Consider the following 13,717-nt stretch of genomic DNA (forward strand, 5'->3'; position numbering starts at 1 on the left):
AGCAAATGAAGTATTACTTTAGGGAAAGCTGAAATCTAGCTTACACAGTACAAAAAAATTACATAGCATAAAAAAATTAAAATTCACAAGAAGTTTAAAACCAGCAAATGTCACATAAGTGGGAGGAAAACTAAGCTATAATTAATTGTTCCTGACAAAAGGCTTCTTAGTTTTCAAAATGACTCTACAGTTTCTTGATGTGGCCTCCTTTTATAGCACTGATTTACTGTGATCTCTGTGTTCATCTTCTTAGACCACACTAGCAATCTTCAGGTATTACCATCGGAAGTTCGATTTAAAAATTTATAAATTACAATTTATCAATTCTCCCACTGTGTGAAGCATCAGACACAACCAGGCATCAATATTTATTAACACAAGACAAAGGAAACAAACACATTCATATGAGTTAATAGAACACTGTCCAGCCAGATGTTAAATTTAAAAATGTGTATCTAGTCTAATTTCAAATAAATAAAAAACTTTATACATAATTACACAGTACTATAGTTTGAATTTGACACTGGTAAATATCTTGACAGAAAGTAAACAAAATGGCATTTAGGACTACAAAATTATTCTTATATCTTTACACTCTTTTTTTATGGACAAATAGCATGGCCCATGTACATATACCTAAACCAGACATGTATGAATGACAAAGAAAAGGCCTATTGTATATTTGGAGTACTGCAGCTTCCTGCTCCAAATACTCTTACTTTTACATCAAAGCAGACAACAACACTAAGGCATAGATCATGTTGGAGTTTGAGGGTGAGGTGGTAACTCCTCATTGCTTTAGTCTAAAAGATTCCTATATTCAAGGAAAGTAATTTATTTGGCCAAGATATTGAGCACCATGCCAGGAGCAGAGACCTAAAAAAAAAAAAAAAAAAAAAAACAAAACAAACAAAAAAAACAAAACCTAAGGCCTCGGGCCCTTTGCTGATTCAACAAAGCACTAATTAAGCAAGCATTGTCCAGGAACTAAAGTTAAGGAGACACACTCACACGACCAACAGATAGGTAATGGTCCCTAGACAGCCTGAGGCAGCACAGCTTCATCAGGAAAAGACCGATACTGGTGTAACTGGGCCCCTTTACGAGGCAAGAAGTAAAGACTGTGGATTCACTCATGCCCGTTAGCATGCTGGTCTTTCCCAGGGTCTTGCTCAATCAAGAGGGGGCATTTGTACAGCTCTAAGAATCCCCAGGGCCTAGGATTTCTCCTGAGGCAGCCCCCATCTCAGTTACTTCTGCTGAGAGGCAAAAAGAGGGTCAAAAACTTTCGGATGAATAGATTTCTCTTAACTGAAACAGGGAAGGGGGACTTGCTATTAATTTAGTTTTGTTTTTCACAGTCATAAAAACCCAGACAGAACATGTTTCAGAGTTTTTTAGCAAGGCTCTTCTGTCAATAATCACCTTTTGGGCCCGCCTTATGAGTCAGTTTTACCACAAAATCTGTATGTAACGTGGAAAGAGCAAGAGCACTGGGTCATCAAGAGAAAGTTTTCTTGTTCAAGTTGGCAACAGACCAGGCCCACGGCTGCACTCTCTTCCCTTTATGGAGCTACTCTGCCAGCGTTAGTGCTGAAGATCCCGAAGACTCCTCTCGGTTTGCTTTCCTCCACAAGCATATTTTGGCTTTGGGGGATATGCAAAAGATCAATAAAGCAGCCACAAGGCAGAAAGCAAAAACTAAAGATAAATCAGAAGCCTGAGGACCTTACAAAACTAGATAATCAGCGCCTAGGTATCTGGAAATCGGCCACACTTTGAGGTTAATGGATTATTTTATTTGAAGGAATGACTACTGATCTGCACTGTCCAATATCATAGCAATTAGCCACCCACGTGTGGCCACTGAAAACTTGCAATATGTCTAGTCTGAAAAGGGATGTGCTTAATACATATTAGATCCTAAAGACTTAATAGGGAAAGAAAGTAAAACATCTTATTAATTTTTAAATATTGAGTCCACATCGAAATGACAATATTTTTGCAATTTTGGGTTAAATAAAATATATTAAGACAGTATCACCAGTTTCTTTTGTATTTTTAAAAATGTGGTTACTAGAAAATTTAAAATGACAGCTGTGGCTCACGTGATACCCCTGGCAGACACCTGACTTGTGTAGGAAGGAATGGTCAAAGCAGCCCATCGAACAGACTCTGCCTGTATTTTCTTCTTAGAATTTATGGATTATGGAGATAGAACTATTTACTCCTCAGGGTCCCTTGTTTTGTTTAGTGAATCAGTAAGAATTGTTTTAAGAAAATTACTTTCCAAGTAAGCAGGCTATTTTCTTTGCAAAGCAAACCATCGCTAGTTGCTGGCACTTCCTGCCCCAATGTGAGTGCTTCTCTTCTCTGTGCGTCCTAGAGCCTCTCCTATCACGTGTAAATCAACTTCATCCGAGATGCTGGAAAAGGGATCTGGAACTGGAAAGTGTCTTGAGGTCTGCCCTCGGAGGAGAGCGAACTGGGAGGAAGGGCAGGTTATGTGAAAGGGGGTCGTGAAGGGGCGTCCAGTCACAGACTGTAAGGGCAGCCCCCAAGAATGCTTCCACAGCGAAGGGTCTGGTCTTTGCATTATAAACCTTATTTTCAGGGTAATTACAAGTCTTAAAAATTGTTTAAAAACATACTTAGTTTACATGATGTTACAGTGGGGTAAATAATATGTATTATTAAAATAGTCTAAATAAATATTTACACAATAGACCAGAGTGGGTCAAAGAGAACCATTCTGATTTAACATGTTAGCTCTGTTCACTTTGATTTTTTTTTAATTTTTAAAAATATTTCTGTAAGAAAAAAATAAAGAAATCCAACTATATTCAAATACATGAAGTATCAGACCAAAGAGAGGAAACCGAGCCAGAGGCCAGACTCAGTCCCAAGCTCAGTCGGCTTGGTCTGGGCACCAGTTATTTCTAGAGTTTCTTGCAAACACCAGGCTTCCCCTATTTCAGCACAAGCCTGTCTATTTTGGCAACTCAAATTGGCCAATTTCGAGATGGATGGTTATGCGGCTTCACGGTTCCATGTGGCATTGATCTTGCTGCCTTCCCAACCTATCATTCATGTCCTCAAAACCCCGGCCTGCGTGAACTGGAAGAACAGAGGACACCCTTCGGTCTTCACAAAAAGAGAAGCTATATGTATAAACTGTAGACACAGTTTACACTGGGCCTGGAAAAAGAGGAAATTCTAAATTCTTACATAGTCACTCTTAATTTGAAAGACAGTTTCAACACTGGGGGCCAGAGTGTGTTATTGTGGTTCCTTAGAATAGGGTGGGAGCTAATAAATCTGAGCTTTTTCGTAACATTTCGATTTTTAAACTGAGATTTTCCAGCTTGTAGAAAGAGGTTGAATTCTTAAAAGCTTAAGCTGATTCTGGGGATGCAAGCTTTTAAAACAATCATAGGCAGCTTTAGTTTATAAAATACACCAGCCAATAGAGACACAGTACAATGTGCAACAAAACCTGCCAACAATTTGCACTTCTCAGTTACCTATTCAATTACATTGCATTAAAAGAATATTTTAAATTCTTTCAAAGTAGAAATGTTTCTACTTTGGTTGTTATAACTATACAAGCCAATTCTTCATTTTTTAAGCTGAATTATAGGTATTCTTATTTACATGTTTAAAACAGTGGTCAAAATGTTTTACAGTCAGGAATTATATATATAAAGTAATTTCATCTTCAGTAGGTTATCCAATTTGCTTAAGCGCCAAATGGAAGTAAGATGAGCAGTTCCGCGTTAACAACACCCACAGAGGGTCCAGCTACAGCAAAAGGCAAAATACAGTACAGAGTGGGGAACTGTGTAACTCAGACTACCCCTTCATGAGAATTCATTAAACTCCCTTACAAAATTCTAAAATGGCATTAGATAAAAGTACAAGTATATACAACAGATGAAAAATATGCAACATGCATGTAACTGCTTTAGTAACGTGCTGCTCACGCCATGTCAAAGCTCATGACTGTTAACATCATTTTTTTCATTTGCCACCATAGAATTCCCCTTTTCTATGTGCCATGTGATCACAGAATCCCACAGGATGAGATGAAAGATATAAAATGTAGCCATCTCAGCTTATCTCACATCATTAGAAAGCTTGCTCCTAAGTCACTGGTCTTGGGTCCTTGTGGTTTTTCAGGATGGCCCCCTGCAATCTCCACAAGGCTGGTTACATGTTATAGGCCACATAGATGGGGTCTAACTGGTCAGCTAGGAAACTGTCGCGGAGGTGCATCCTTTGCTTCTCTCCTCTGGAGTTGATGGGGATAACGCCTGGGTCCACCACAACCACGACGCCGACGATGAGGTAATGCTCCTCCAGAACCACATTTGTCACTAGAGGAACCAGATCTAGGGCTTCCTGTTCAGAGCCACACAGTTCCACAACCACCACAAGCAAGTTGGTCCAAGTGAACACAGCACTGAAATTTCAATGACATTCAGTTAACAGGTCATTACATGTATCAGTCATCTACAACAGTATCTACCCAAGACCTATCCCCATTTCTGAGAACTGCCTTCTCTCTTAGTAGACATGTCTTAATACATAACCTTGTCCCTACGATTATAGCTGATTAGCTGAGCCATCCAAGATCTCTTGGGAATTTGAAAGTAGGATTGAAAGTTGTTAGCCTGTCACTTGAGCTGAGGACACGTGGACTTGAAAGTTCCAGGGTAGCCAGGTGTGCAGGGAAGCACAGCAACTGGCTCTTCAGTGAGAAGAGAATGAATGATGTGGATGCCCACACGGCTCTAACAGGAAAGGGGACAGTGGTCCCTGATGCCTTGTTTCCACCTTTCTTGAGAACCACGGTTAGAGACTTTCAGGAACTTCTGAGATAGCCAAGTATTCTTTCCATTAACTCTCTCTTTTGCTTATGTTTTTTTGAAAAGAGTTTCTGTTACTTGCAACATAAGAACTTCGACTAATATTCTTATCCCCAACAGGAAGGAAGTCAGCCTGACCTCATCTGAGCTTAGTGTCCCACACAACTCTCTCTCCTATTATGCTATAGAAATGCCATGAAGTAGTAAGTCGCCTTATAGTGAGTGGGACTGCTGGGTTAGAGGGTATGGCCTGACCGTTGCTATGCTTTAATAAGCACAGCACAATCATGAAAGAAAAATGTACACAATATTTGGCTGCAAAGTTGAATGTCTAGAATTTGAGGGTAACCGTGGCACACAGCTTCTCTGCCTCATTCTTATGCCCCGGGGGCACTGCTCTGGTCTGGGGAGAGACTCTGACCTAAGGAAGAACATTTTTAGGCAAAGAACCATCTGGAAAGCATGAACAACCACGAAAAGAACTGTGGCTTTTTAGCAAAGGGAGAAACAAGAAACAAGTGAAGACACATTGACAAATATGTAGAAAGGAAATTGGACAGATTCGGTACTGTCAAGGATCTAGAATAAAAGCCTGTATGAAAAACTCCAAGGTTTTAATTTTAAGGAGTTTTAAGTCAATGTGAGGTTGGATGATTGATCCTTTATCAGGTAGAATGTAGGGGAATTTCCTGCACTGAGAGGGAAATTAGACCAGAGAAAAGTAATGATCCTTTCCATCTGCTCACCATTTGACCATTTATAAGCACATTCTCACTGGACCTTCCCATAATCAGGAAGTGACAGAGAGAGTGTTTTACAGAGGAGGGAAGCAAGGTAAGTGAGAGAGCTAGGCCCTTAAGTAGGGTCTTTTGACCTTCAAGTCATGGTTCTTTCCACCATTCTACACCAACCTTCTAGAGGCAGATGTCAGCTACATCCCTTCCGATGGAAAGAGTTCATCCTTAAAGAGAACGCAGCTCTGCCCCGCAATGGTTTCTTAGAGCCTGTCTCTGGAACTCCACAGCCTCATCTGCCACAGCAGATGGCACACCAAGAAAGAATCAGTCTGTTTATTCTCTTAGCCCTCCTGGAATTCTTTGCCTGTAGGCGGTATTTGGTGTAGACAGCTGACTACTTAGGTCAGTTTTACTTGATGCTACAGCTAAAGTGGGAAGCCTGTTCTGTGGGGGGAATTTACCATTCAGCAATGCTCCTGTGGATCCGAGACACTGAGGTCTCAATATCAATTGGATGGTATCGTAATCCTCTCAGTTCCAGCGTTTCATCCAGAGCTCCCACCACATATAACGCATCATGACGTTCTGACATAGAGAGAGAAAGAAATTTGGTTCATCAGACACATTCTGAGGTCAGTACAATGTGGGGATCAAGGGCGTAGGGTTCAGACTGCCTGCCACATCACCTGGCTCCATCACTCACTAGCGGTGTAACTCTGAGCAAATCACTCAAGTCTCTGAGTCTTGCTTCCCTTTCCGTGAGACAAGATAAAAACAAAAAGCTGCTAGAAGGATTGAGATAATCTGTATAACGCCATTTATATGATGATGCCTGGTACATTGAAAGTGTTAAAAAATTAGCTACTACTACTACTACAGATGATACTACTACTACTACTACTACTACTACTACTACTACTGTGTACCAGGAATCGTGCCAAGTACTGGGGGACAAAGACGCGCAAACACGATTCCTGCTCTGGACAGCTACTGCTACCAGGGGAAACACACTCGAACAGGTGCTCCATTATCATGTGGTGAGCCCAGAGACAGGAGTGTGCACGAGGCATTAGGGGAGAAGGGATACCTCCCTAGGCTCTGCTCAAAGGTTCAAGGAAGGCCTAGAAAAGCTGAAGCCAGGCCGAGCTGTTACGAGTAAGCAAGAACTGGCCCAATGATAACTGGGAGGGGTGAGGGAATAGTGAGGATCTGAGACAGAGGAAAAAATGAACATGTGTCATTGTGTCTAGGCCCCTTCAAGGGATCCAGATGTAAGGAGCAGGATTATGGAATGTGGAAGAGACTAGTTCTGGTTAGCAATGTGGCCACAGTCTGGCTAGGGCATGGCAGAAATTCCCTTCTTTTCTAAGGTTTTATTTTATTTTAATTTTTTTCTCTCTAAGATTTTATGCACACATTGTATGTACAGGGCTACGTGCTTTGGGCCTATACATATACTGCATTTTTAAGAAAAGAGATTATTTTGCTACATCTACTGAACGCAATATTCTCAGGGAAAGGCAGATTTCTGAAAAACTCAGAAAAACAAATACTAGGAGCTGTTGGAGAGAGAAAGAGGAGGTCCAGCAGAGTTCCTCTCAACAAGAAAAACTAGATCATAAAGACTGCTGTAGCAAAACGAAAACAGAAACACAGTAGTTAATGACCAGCAGTGCTTTCTGTTTGCTAGGTGCTGTTACAGGCACTTAAATGCATCACATAATTCAATCTCAGTCATTTCCGAAAGGCAGGAAACATTGTAACTCCCGTTTTCCAGGTAGGAAGCCAGAGGGTTCAGTGATAGCTCAAGGGCACACAGCACAATGGCAGAGGGAGGCTCTAGCCTTTCTTCTCCAGTATGTTCCTGGCTCCCCATGAAATAAGGAGAAACTATGAATGTTGGCTGGTATGGAACAGATGCAAGAAGCTAAGGAGAAATGTCGTGGCTCAATTCAGGCTTTAAAGTCCAGTGAGGTATCTGTATCAGTTCTTGAAGTGTCCGATACGATTAGAATTGGATGTTTTAAAACCACTGTTCATGCCACCAGGAAGGCAGGCCCAAGGCAGACAGCAGTGAAGCAGTGACGATGAACTGGGCAGAGGATGACTGGGGGACTGCTTATACTGGAGCCTTGCGAAGCAGTCTTCACTCCAACATGAGACACTGAGGGACAGAGGAGCCCTGCAGCAGGGGGCTCCTCTGTACTGACTCCCCGTTGGGGACTGGAGTGTTCCTCCTGCTCCCAAAATGGTATGCAGAGTAGCAGCAAGAACTAAAAGATGAACTATCTGTCCCAGGGGCTTGTTCCGAGGCTAGAGTCACCCTCTAAGGCTGAGGGTCTGTGTTCTGCCAGGGCCATTCACTCCTCCTCAGGCACACCTGTGACTGAGGCCATGCTGGCCCACACTTCAGGGGTGCCAACGCGGTACCCTGGGTGCTTAACCTCCTAGGTGCTTTTTGGGTGCAAAGTCTGACTTCAAATAAATATGAATTCACAAATGGTTCGAGCGTCATAGGAGGGAATAATTAAATAAACACACTCCACAATCCAAAAGGAGGCTGAGGAAGGCCAGCCAACGCTCCTGGCTGAAATGCAAAGCAGCACAGAGAGGAGGAGTTGGTGAGGGACCTACCTCCAGTGGCCGCCGTGAGCTCAGTCCGGCGGACAAAACCCAGGTATCCTGTCCGAGCCCAGAGCGTCTGAGCAGCATCCCCAAAGCTGAGGCGAGTGTTGAAATGATCAGCCTGAAGAGTCTCACTGTCGTAGATGGTGTAATAGCCACTGGCTGTATGGGGACTGTTTACCCAAATCTACAACAAGAAAGGTCACGTTTCAGCAGGAACATGTGCTGTGTATCAATTCAATTCTTTTGGGACACATGATTTTAATTTTTTAAACTCATTTTTATATCAACAGCCTCAGCACAACTGCAACAATAAAGGCAGCTGACATTTCAAGTGTTCACCAGTTGCCGAACAGTTCGGTACGTACTTATTTACATGCTTTATCTCACTCATTCCTGACATATGCGCATGACAATACAGTTTGCACTATTGTTATTCCCATCGTACACAGGAGCGAACAAAGACCGACTCGCCCGAAATGCAGAGACTCACACCGAAGCCGGTGCGGCAGAGGCCATGTTCTTAATCGCCTGCCACACGGCCACCCGGGCCCACCTCTCAGCCTCTCCCAGAGGCCCGCAAAGGCTTCAAGGGATCATTTCTGTGCTTCTGAAACTAAGGGATAAGGCCCTCAAGGAAACGTTACAGGGTGTTTGAATTTACCATGTGAACAATGCAATAACTAACAATGGTCAACAACACTAGTATTTATTGAGAATGTGTTATATTAACAGGCACTGTTCTATGAGGGGGGACACCCCCCCACTGGAATTATCATCTGGATGGCGGGCCCTTTGTAGTACAGGCTTCCCCTGCTAAGTGGGTGCTCTAGGAACCCACCTGTATCACTGTGCCAGCTGGTATTGTTGTGAGAGGCTGCATTTGGCTTCAGTGATTTGTTTTTTAAATTGAAGACTCTTTCAAACATGTTTGCCCATTTCATGATGGGTGATCTACAAGTGCACCTGCCCACACTGTGCTGAGTGTTCAGCAGTTTGTGAACAAAACAGCACGACGTCTGTGCCCCCACCCTCCCTATTCACGTGATCTTGCCCCAAGTGACATTTTTTTTGTTTTCCAGGATGAAAAAAGTCCTCAAAGGGAAATGTTTTGCCAATGTGGAAGAGGGAAAACAAGAAAACAGCAGAAGCACTAAAAAGCATCAAAATTGATGAGTTCTAAAACTGTTTTAAGCAGCAGAAAAAATGTCTTAATAGGTGAATTGCATCAAATGGAGAGTACATTGAGGGAGACTGAAGTTTAAACATGTAAGAATACACAATTTTTTACAAATAAATTCCAGTTTTGGGGGGTGTCTCCCCTCATATGTACATTACAGATACAAGTATTAATGCATTTCATTGTCACACAATTCTACTAGGTAAGCACAATTATTATTTATGGATGAGGAAACTGAGGCCCAGAGAGGTTAAGTAACTTGTCCAATATTGAGAAGATGACACATGGCGGAGCCCAGGTCACCGGGCTCCTGTACCTACAACACCCCTCCCAGTGATCTATGGGATGAAACATCCATGTCCCTCATAGATTTGGGGGAAGAAAAATTAAGACTTTAAAACCATTTTAATATTAATATTGATATACTTATAAATACTAACATAAAGATATCAATATAAAAATTAAGTGCATGTTGGGATAGAATATAAAATTTGCATGAATTTTAGAAATTCAGTATTTGTGGCTCCTTGAATGGGGGGAAGAGGCAGGATGGGCCCAATTTCCTTTTCAGCTGAGGGGATGGCAGGGGACAAATCTGGGACTAGTTCTAGTCTGGGTGCCTCAATCTCCTCTCCATCGTGGTGTCAGTCTTCCCCTTCCGTCTGTTACAGTCTTGCGCTTTACAGAGAAAAACTAAAACTCTTCTAGTAAAAGAAAAGTCACAGTAAGCAAGAACCTAAACTTACATTTGCTCCGACTTCTGGATTATGAACCCTGAAGTTTTTCTCTGCTGACTTTTCACAGTAAAGGTGAAAGTTATACATACCTCTCCAAGGTGAGAGTCTCCAACAGGCCCTTTGGTCTCAGGATTTACAATAACCACCTTTACTCCAGGTAAAATCTAAGAATCAAAGGGAAAACATGAAGACTCAGTTAAACCTACTGACCCCTAGGAAATGTAGCTACCCACTCTCCCTGCTCTGGTGAGGCAAGGGAGAGGCACAGAGCCAGGAGCTGACTGAGGTGGTGCTCACAGGACCATGCTCAGTGGAGACCAGAGGTATGATAAGCTTCATCCTCAAAAATAAAGAACCAACTGCTCTGCCTTCCTTCAAAGGGATGAGAAACTGCACTCCAGAATGGTAACAGCTAAGAATCTGTAGACTAATTTAACCATGTAACTGCCCCTTCTTATTCACTGGAGTGATGGCACTACAACCCCTTAAAGCAGAAAGAGCAGCAGGAAGGAACTGCCTGAGAGACTCCACCCCAGTCTACAGTGAGTGCCAGAGTTAGGGGAACCTGGAGAGCAAGAGGGGAAGGTGGCAATTCCAGAGGAGAGTAGAAAAGACACCCAAGTGCCCAGGATCTCCCAAGGAGGGAAAAGGAAGAAACAGGTACTGGCTGAGAATGGCTCAGGGCCTGTCTGGCTACCTGTATTCTGTCTCTTAAACCTCCCTTTTGATCTTGAGGTTCTAGAGGATGCAGTTACTTGAGAAACCCTACAATGACTATTTTGACTCATATATCTGAAACCTCGAGGAAGGAAGACAAAAAGACCACTCCCACTAGTCAGGGCCAGGCCCTAGCTGCTGGCTGAGATGAAGATGTGACATGGTAAGACCCACCCAAGCCCACGTGGAGGAGTTGACACAGAAGGGTGAAACTGGAGTAAGCTTCCCATGGGGTGGATCCGCCACTGGATAAGTTAAACTCCCTTTTCTCTACCCAGTTTTCTCCTCTGCCTGTCAGCATTACTAGAAGGGATTCTGAGGCATCACCACAATCTCTTCAAAGGGTAAGAAATTTGAAAGCTAATGCCGATGTTCCATCACCTTCAATAAATTGTTCAAAACTTAGAATTGCCTGAATGTTCCCAGTTAGGACTGGGAGACCTGATCCTCAGTGTGCTGGGTGGCGTTATGAGGCGGGACTTGGAGAGATGACTACATCAGGAGGGCAGGGCCTTCCCGAAAGGGGTTAGTGCCCTTATAAAAGAGGCCCAGAGATTTCCCTCACCTCTTTTGCCATGAGAGGATACAGCAACAAGATGGCCATCTATGAACCCGAAATCCCTCACCAGAATCTAATTTACTGGTGCCTCGATCCTGGGCTTCCCAGCCTCCACAGCTGTGAGAAATGCTGCTGCTGTTAATGAGCCACCCGGTCTCTGGTGTTCTGTTGTAGCAGCCCCCAGAAACTAGGGCAATAATTAAATCTCTCTTCGAACATTTTAAAGCTCCAATCTAATCTAAGAAATCTTATCACCATAGATAATTGCTCTCAAATATTTTTAATCTCTTCCCCATTTTGATTTTTTTTTTGAACTATAAACATGTGTATGTCTTCCCTGACCTTAAACCACACCCCTCCCCATCTGTCACCCTATTTTTCTCCTTGTAACATTTACAAAGATAGAACTGGCTCTTATTAAGTGCTGCTCATCTCTCCATCTTAAATATAATGAACATTAAATTTTGCTAGTTTGTCAAATAAGAATAACATGTCATTCATGTTAAAAAAAATCTATGGAATTAACAAAGTTCAAATTGAGTATTCTTATCTATGTACCCATATGAATTTAAAAACATTGGTTAGGTTGAAATGTTGAATTATTTCCAAGTTTCAATTAAGTCTTGCCCTGGGTACTAATATATTATATGACTTCAGGTTTCTTTAAAATGAACTTCTCCAATAGACCATTTTCCCAATGGTCAAAACAAATTACCTTTCCAGACTCTGAAAGGAGCAAACTCTGGGGGGCACCCCGTTCCACAAGACGAACCCTGCAGAAAAACAATATTTACTATATATAAGTCTTTTAAAAAATGACTGGACCATGTCAACTACAGATATATACTGCCTTCCCAAGACCTCTAATTCATCTCTCCTTTTTATGCTAGAGTTTCTCAGTCGGCATTACTGACATTTTGGGTCAGATCAAGTTCTGTTATACTTTTTTGTGAGGGTCTATCCTGTGCACTGGAGGATGCTTAGCAACACCCCAGCCTCTGCCCACTAGATGTCAGTAGTAACCTGCTTGTGACAACGGAACTGTCCCCAGGAACTGCCAAATGCCCTCAGAAGGCAGAGGCCACTGATTCGGGAGATGCACTACTTGTGCAGGCTGGGCCAGTGCTTGGGGCACATCTGAGAACACAGCTGAAGCCAGCGGGGCCTGGGAAAGGGTTGCAGAGCCCCGGAGCCAGGTGCTCACCTTGGGACACAGCTAAAATTGTCTTGTAAGCTGATGAGGAAGGCTTTCCTCCCCTGGAGTTTAGATAAAGAGCTGTTTCAAAAACCCTACTCGGCTTCATTTATCTTGTCTGGCTTGTCTTTTATTTTTAAACTTTCAGAGGAGTCTATCCATTTTTTAAAAAGACTTTATTTCTTTTTAGAGAGAGAGGGAGGGAGGGAGAAAGAGAGGGAGAGAAACATCTATAATCAGTTGCCTCTCGCACATCCCCAAATGGAGACCTGTCCTGCAACCCAGGCATGTGCTCTGACTGGGAACCGAACCAATGACCTCTCAGTTCACAGCCAGGACAAGGCTAAAAACTTTTTATGTTTTGGAACTCGAACAGGGAAGGAGCAAAATAAATCTACTGTACCTGTCATGTCTCAATGATTTCAGATCTACATACACAGTAGTTGGATCAGGCCCTGAGGTTCCCTAAAGAAAAATAAATCAATGCATTGTTTATTTAAAAATTTAAATGACTGTATTTCCATATTTCATATTTTCAAATCAAGAAATAGATAAGTTAGCTGCATACACGAAAAGTGCAAACTCTACTGTGAAAGCTCACCCTCTCTTCAACCAGGTGAGGCAGGGCACAGTCAACACCTAAGAGAGACTTGTGGCCTGGCTTTATCCTCACGTTCCTCTTTTCCTCCCTCAGGAGGGTGGGCCAGGAGCCTTCTCACCGAGGCTAGTGAAACACTACAAGCTTACCAGGCTGAGGAGGGGACTACTCCCTGGACTCAAAGCAAGGACAAGGCAGGTCGGCATCCATGGGGTTTTCAAAATTAACACTGGCCCAAGCTGACAACAAGGGGTCCACAACTGGGTCCAAGGTTGAAGCATCGCGATGCTCCTTAAAAGTCACTTGACCGTGGTCACAGAGGACCTGAAAGGACCCACCCACACATGCCACCTTCTTTCACTCTCGCTCTTGTCCATGTCTATACTCTCCGTTCAGTCTCCAAGCTCCATAAAATCTCAGACTCAGTTCTCTGTTATTTACCCACCAGGAACAACATAGCAGAGTTGCCATCTGGCTGGAGAAAAGAATATGGGCTCATTT

The 13,717-nt window shown here is 42.8% G+C and overlaps 1 protein-coding gene across 3 annotated transcripts in view; it reads right to left on the minus strand.

The window, feature by feature from the left end:
• Positions 1–348: 348 nt before the first annotated feature.
• Positions 349–13,717, minus strand: part of DIP2B (disco interacting protein 2 homolog B) — a 221,688-nt gene continuing 208,319 nt past the window's right edge. The window contains exons 33-38 of one of the 3 annotated variants that reach the window (XM_028533424.2): positions 13,022–13,083; positions 12,139–12,196; positions 10,237–10,311; positions 8,240–8,417; positions 6,067–6,190; positions 349–4,462 (exon numbers count right to left, since the gene is read on the minus strand). In XM_028533424.2, coding sequence (XP_028389225.1) covers positions 4,210–4,462; positions 6,067–6,190; positions 8,240–8,417; positions 10,237–10,311; positions 12,139–12,196; positions 13,022–13,083 — 750 coding nt within the window. In that variant the 3' untranslated portion in view covers positions 349–4,209. The remainder of the gene's footprint in view (positions 4,463–6,066; positions 6,191–8,239; positions 8,418–10,236; positions 10,312–12,138; positions 12,197–13,021; positions 13,084–13,717) is intronic. The other 2 variants (XM_036019034.1, XM_036019035.1) reach the window with 2 other exon arrangements.

The sequence above is a fragment of the Phyllostomus discolor genome, chromosome 2 (genome assembly GCF_004126475.2).
Source record: "Phyllostomus discolor isolate MPI-MPIP mPhyDis1 chromosome 2, mPhyDis1.pri.v3, whole genome shotgun sequence".
NCBI lineage: Eukaryota > Metazoa > Chordata > Mammalia > Chiroptera > Phyllostomidae > Phyllostomus > Phyllostomus discolor.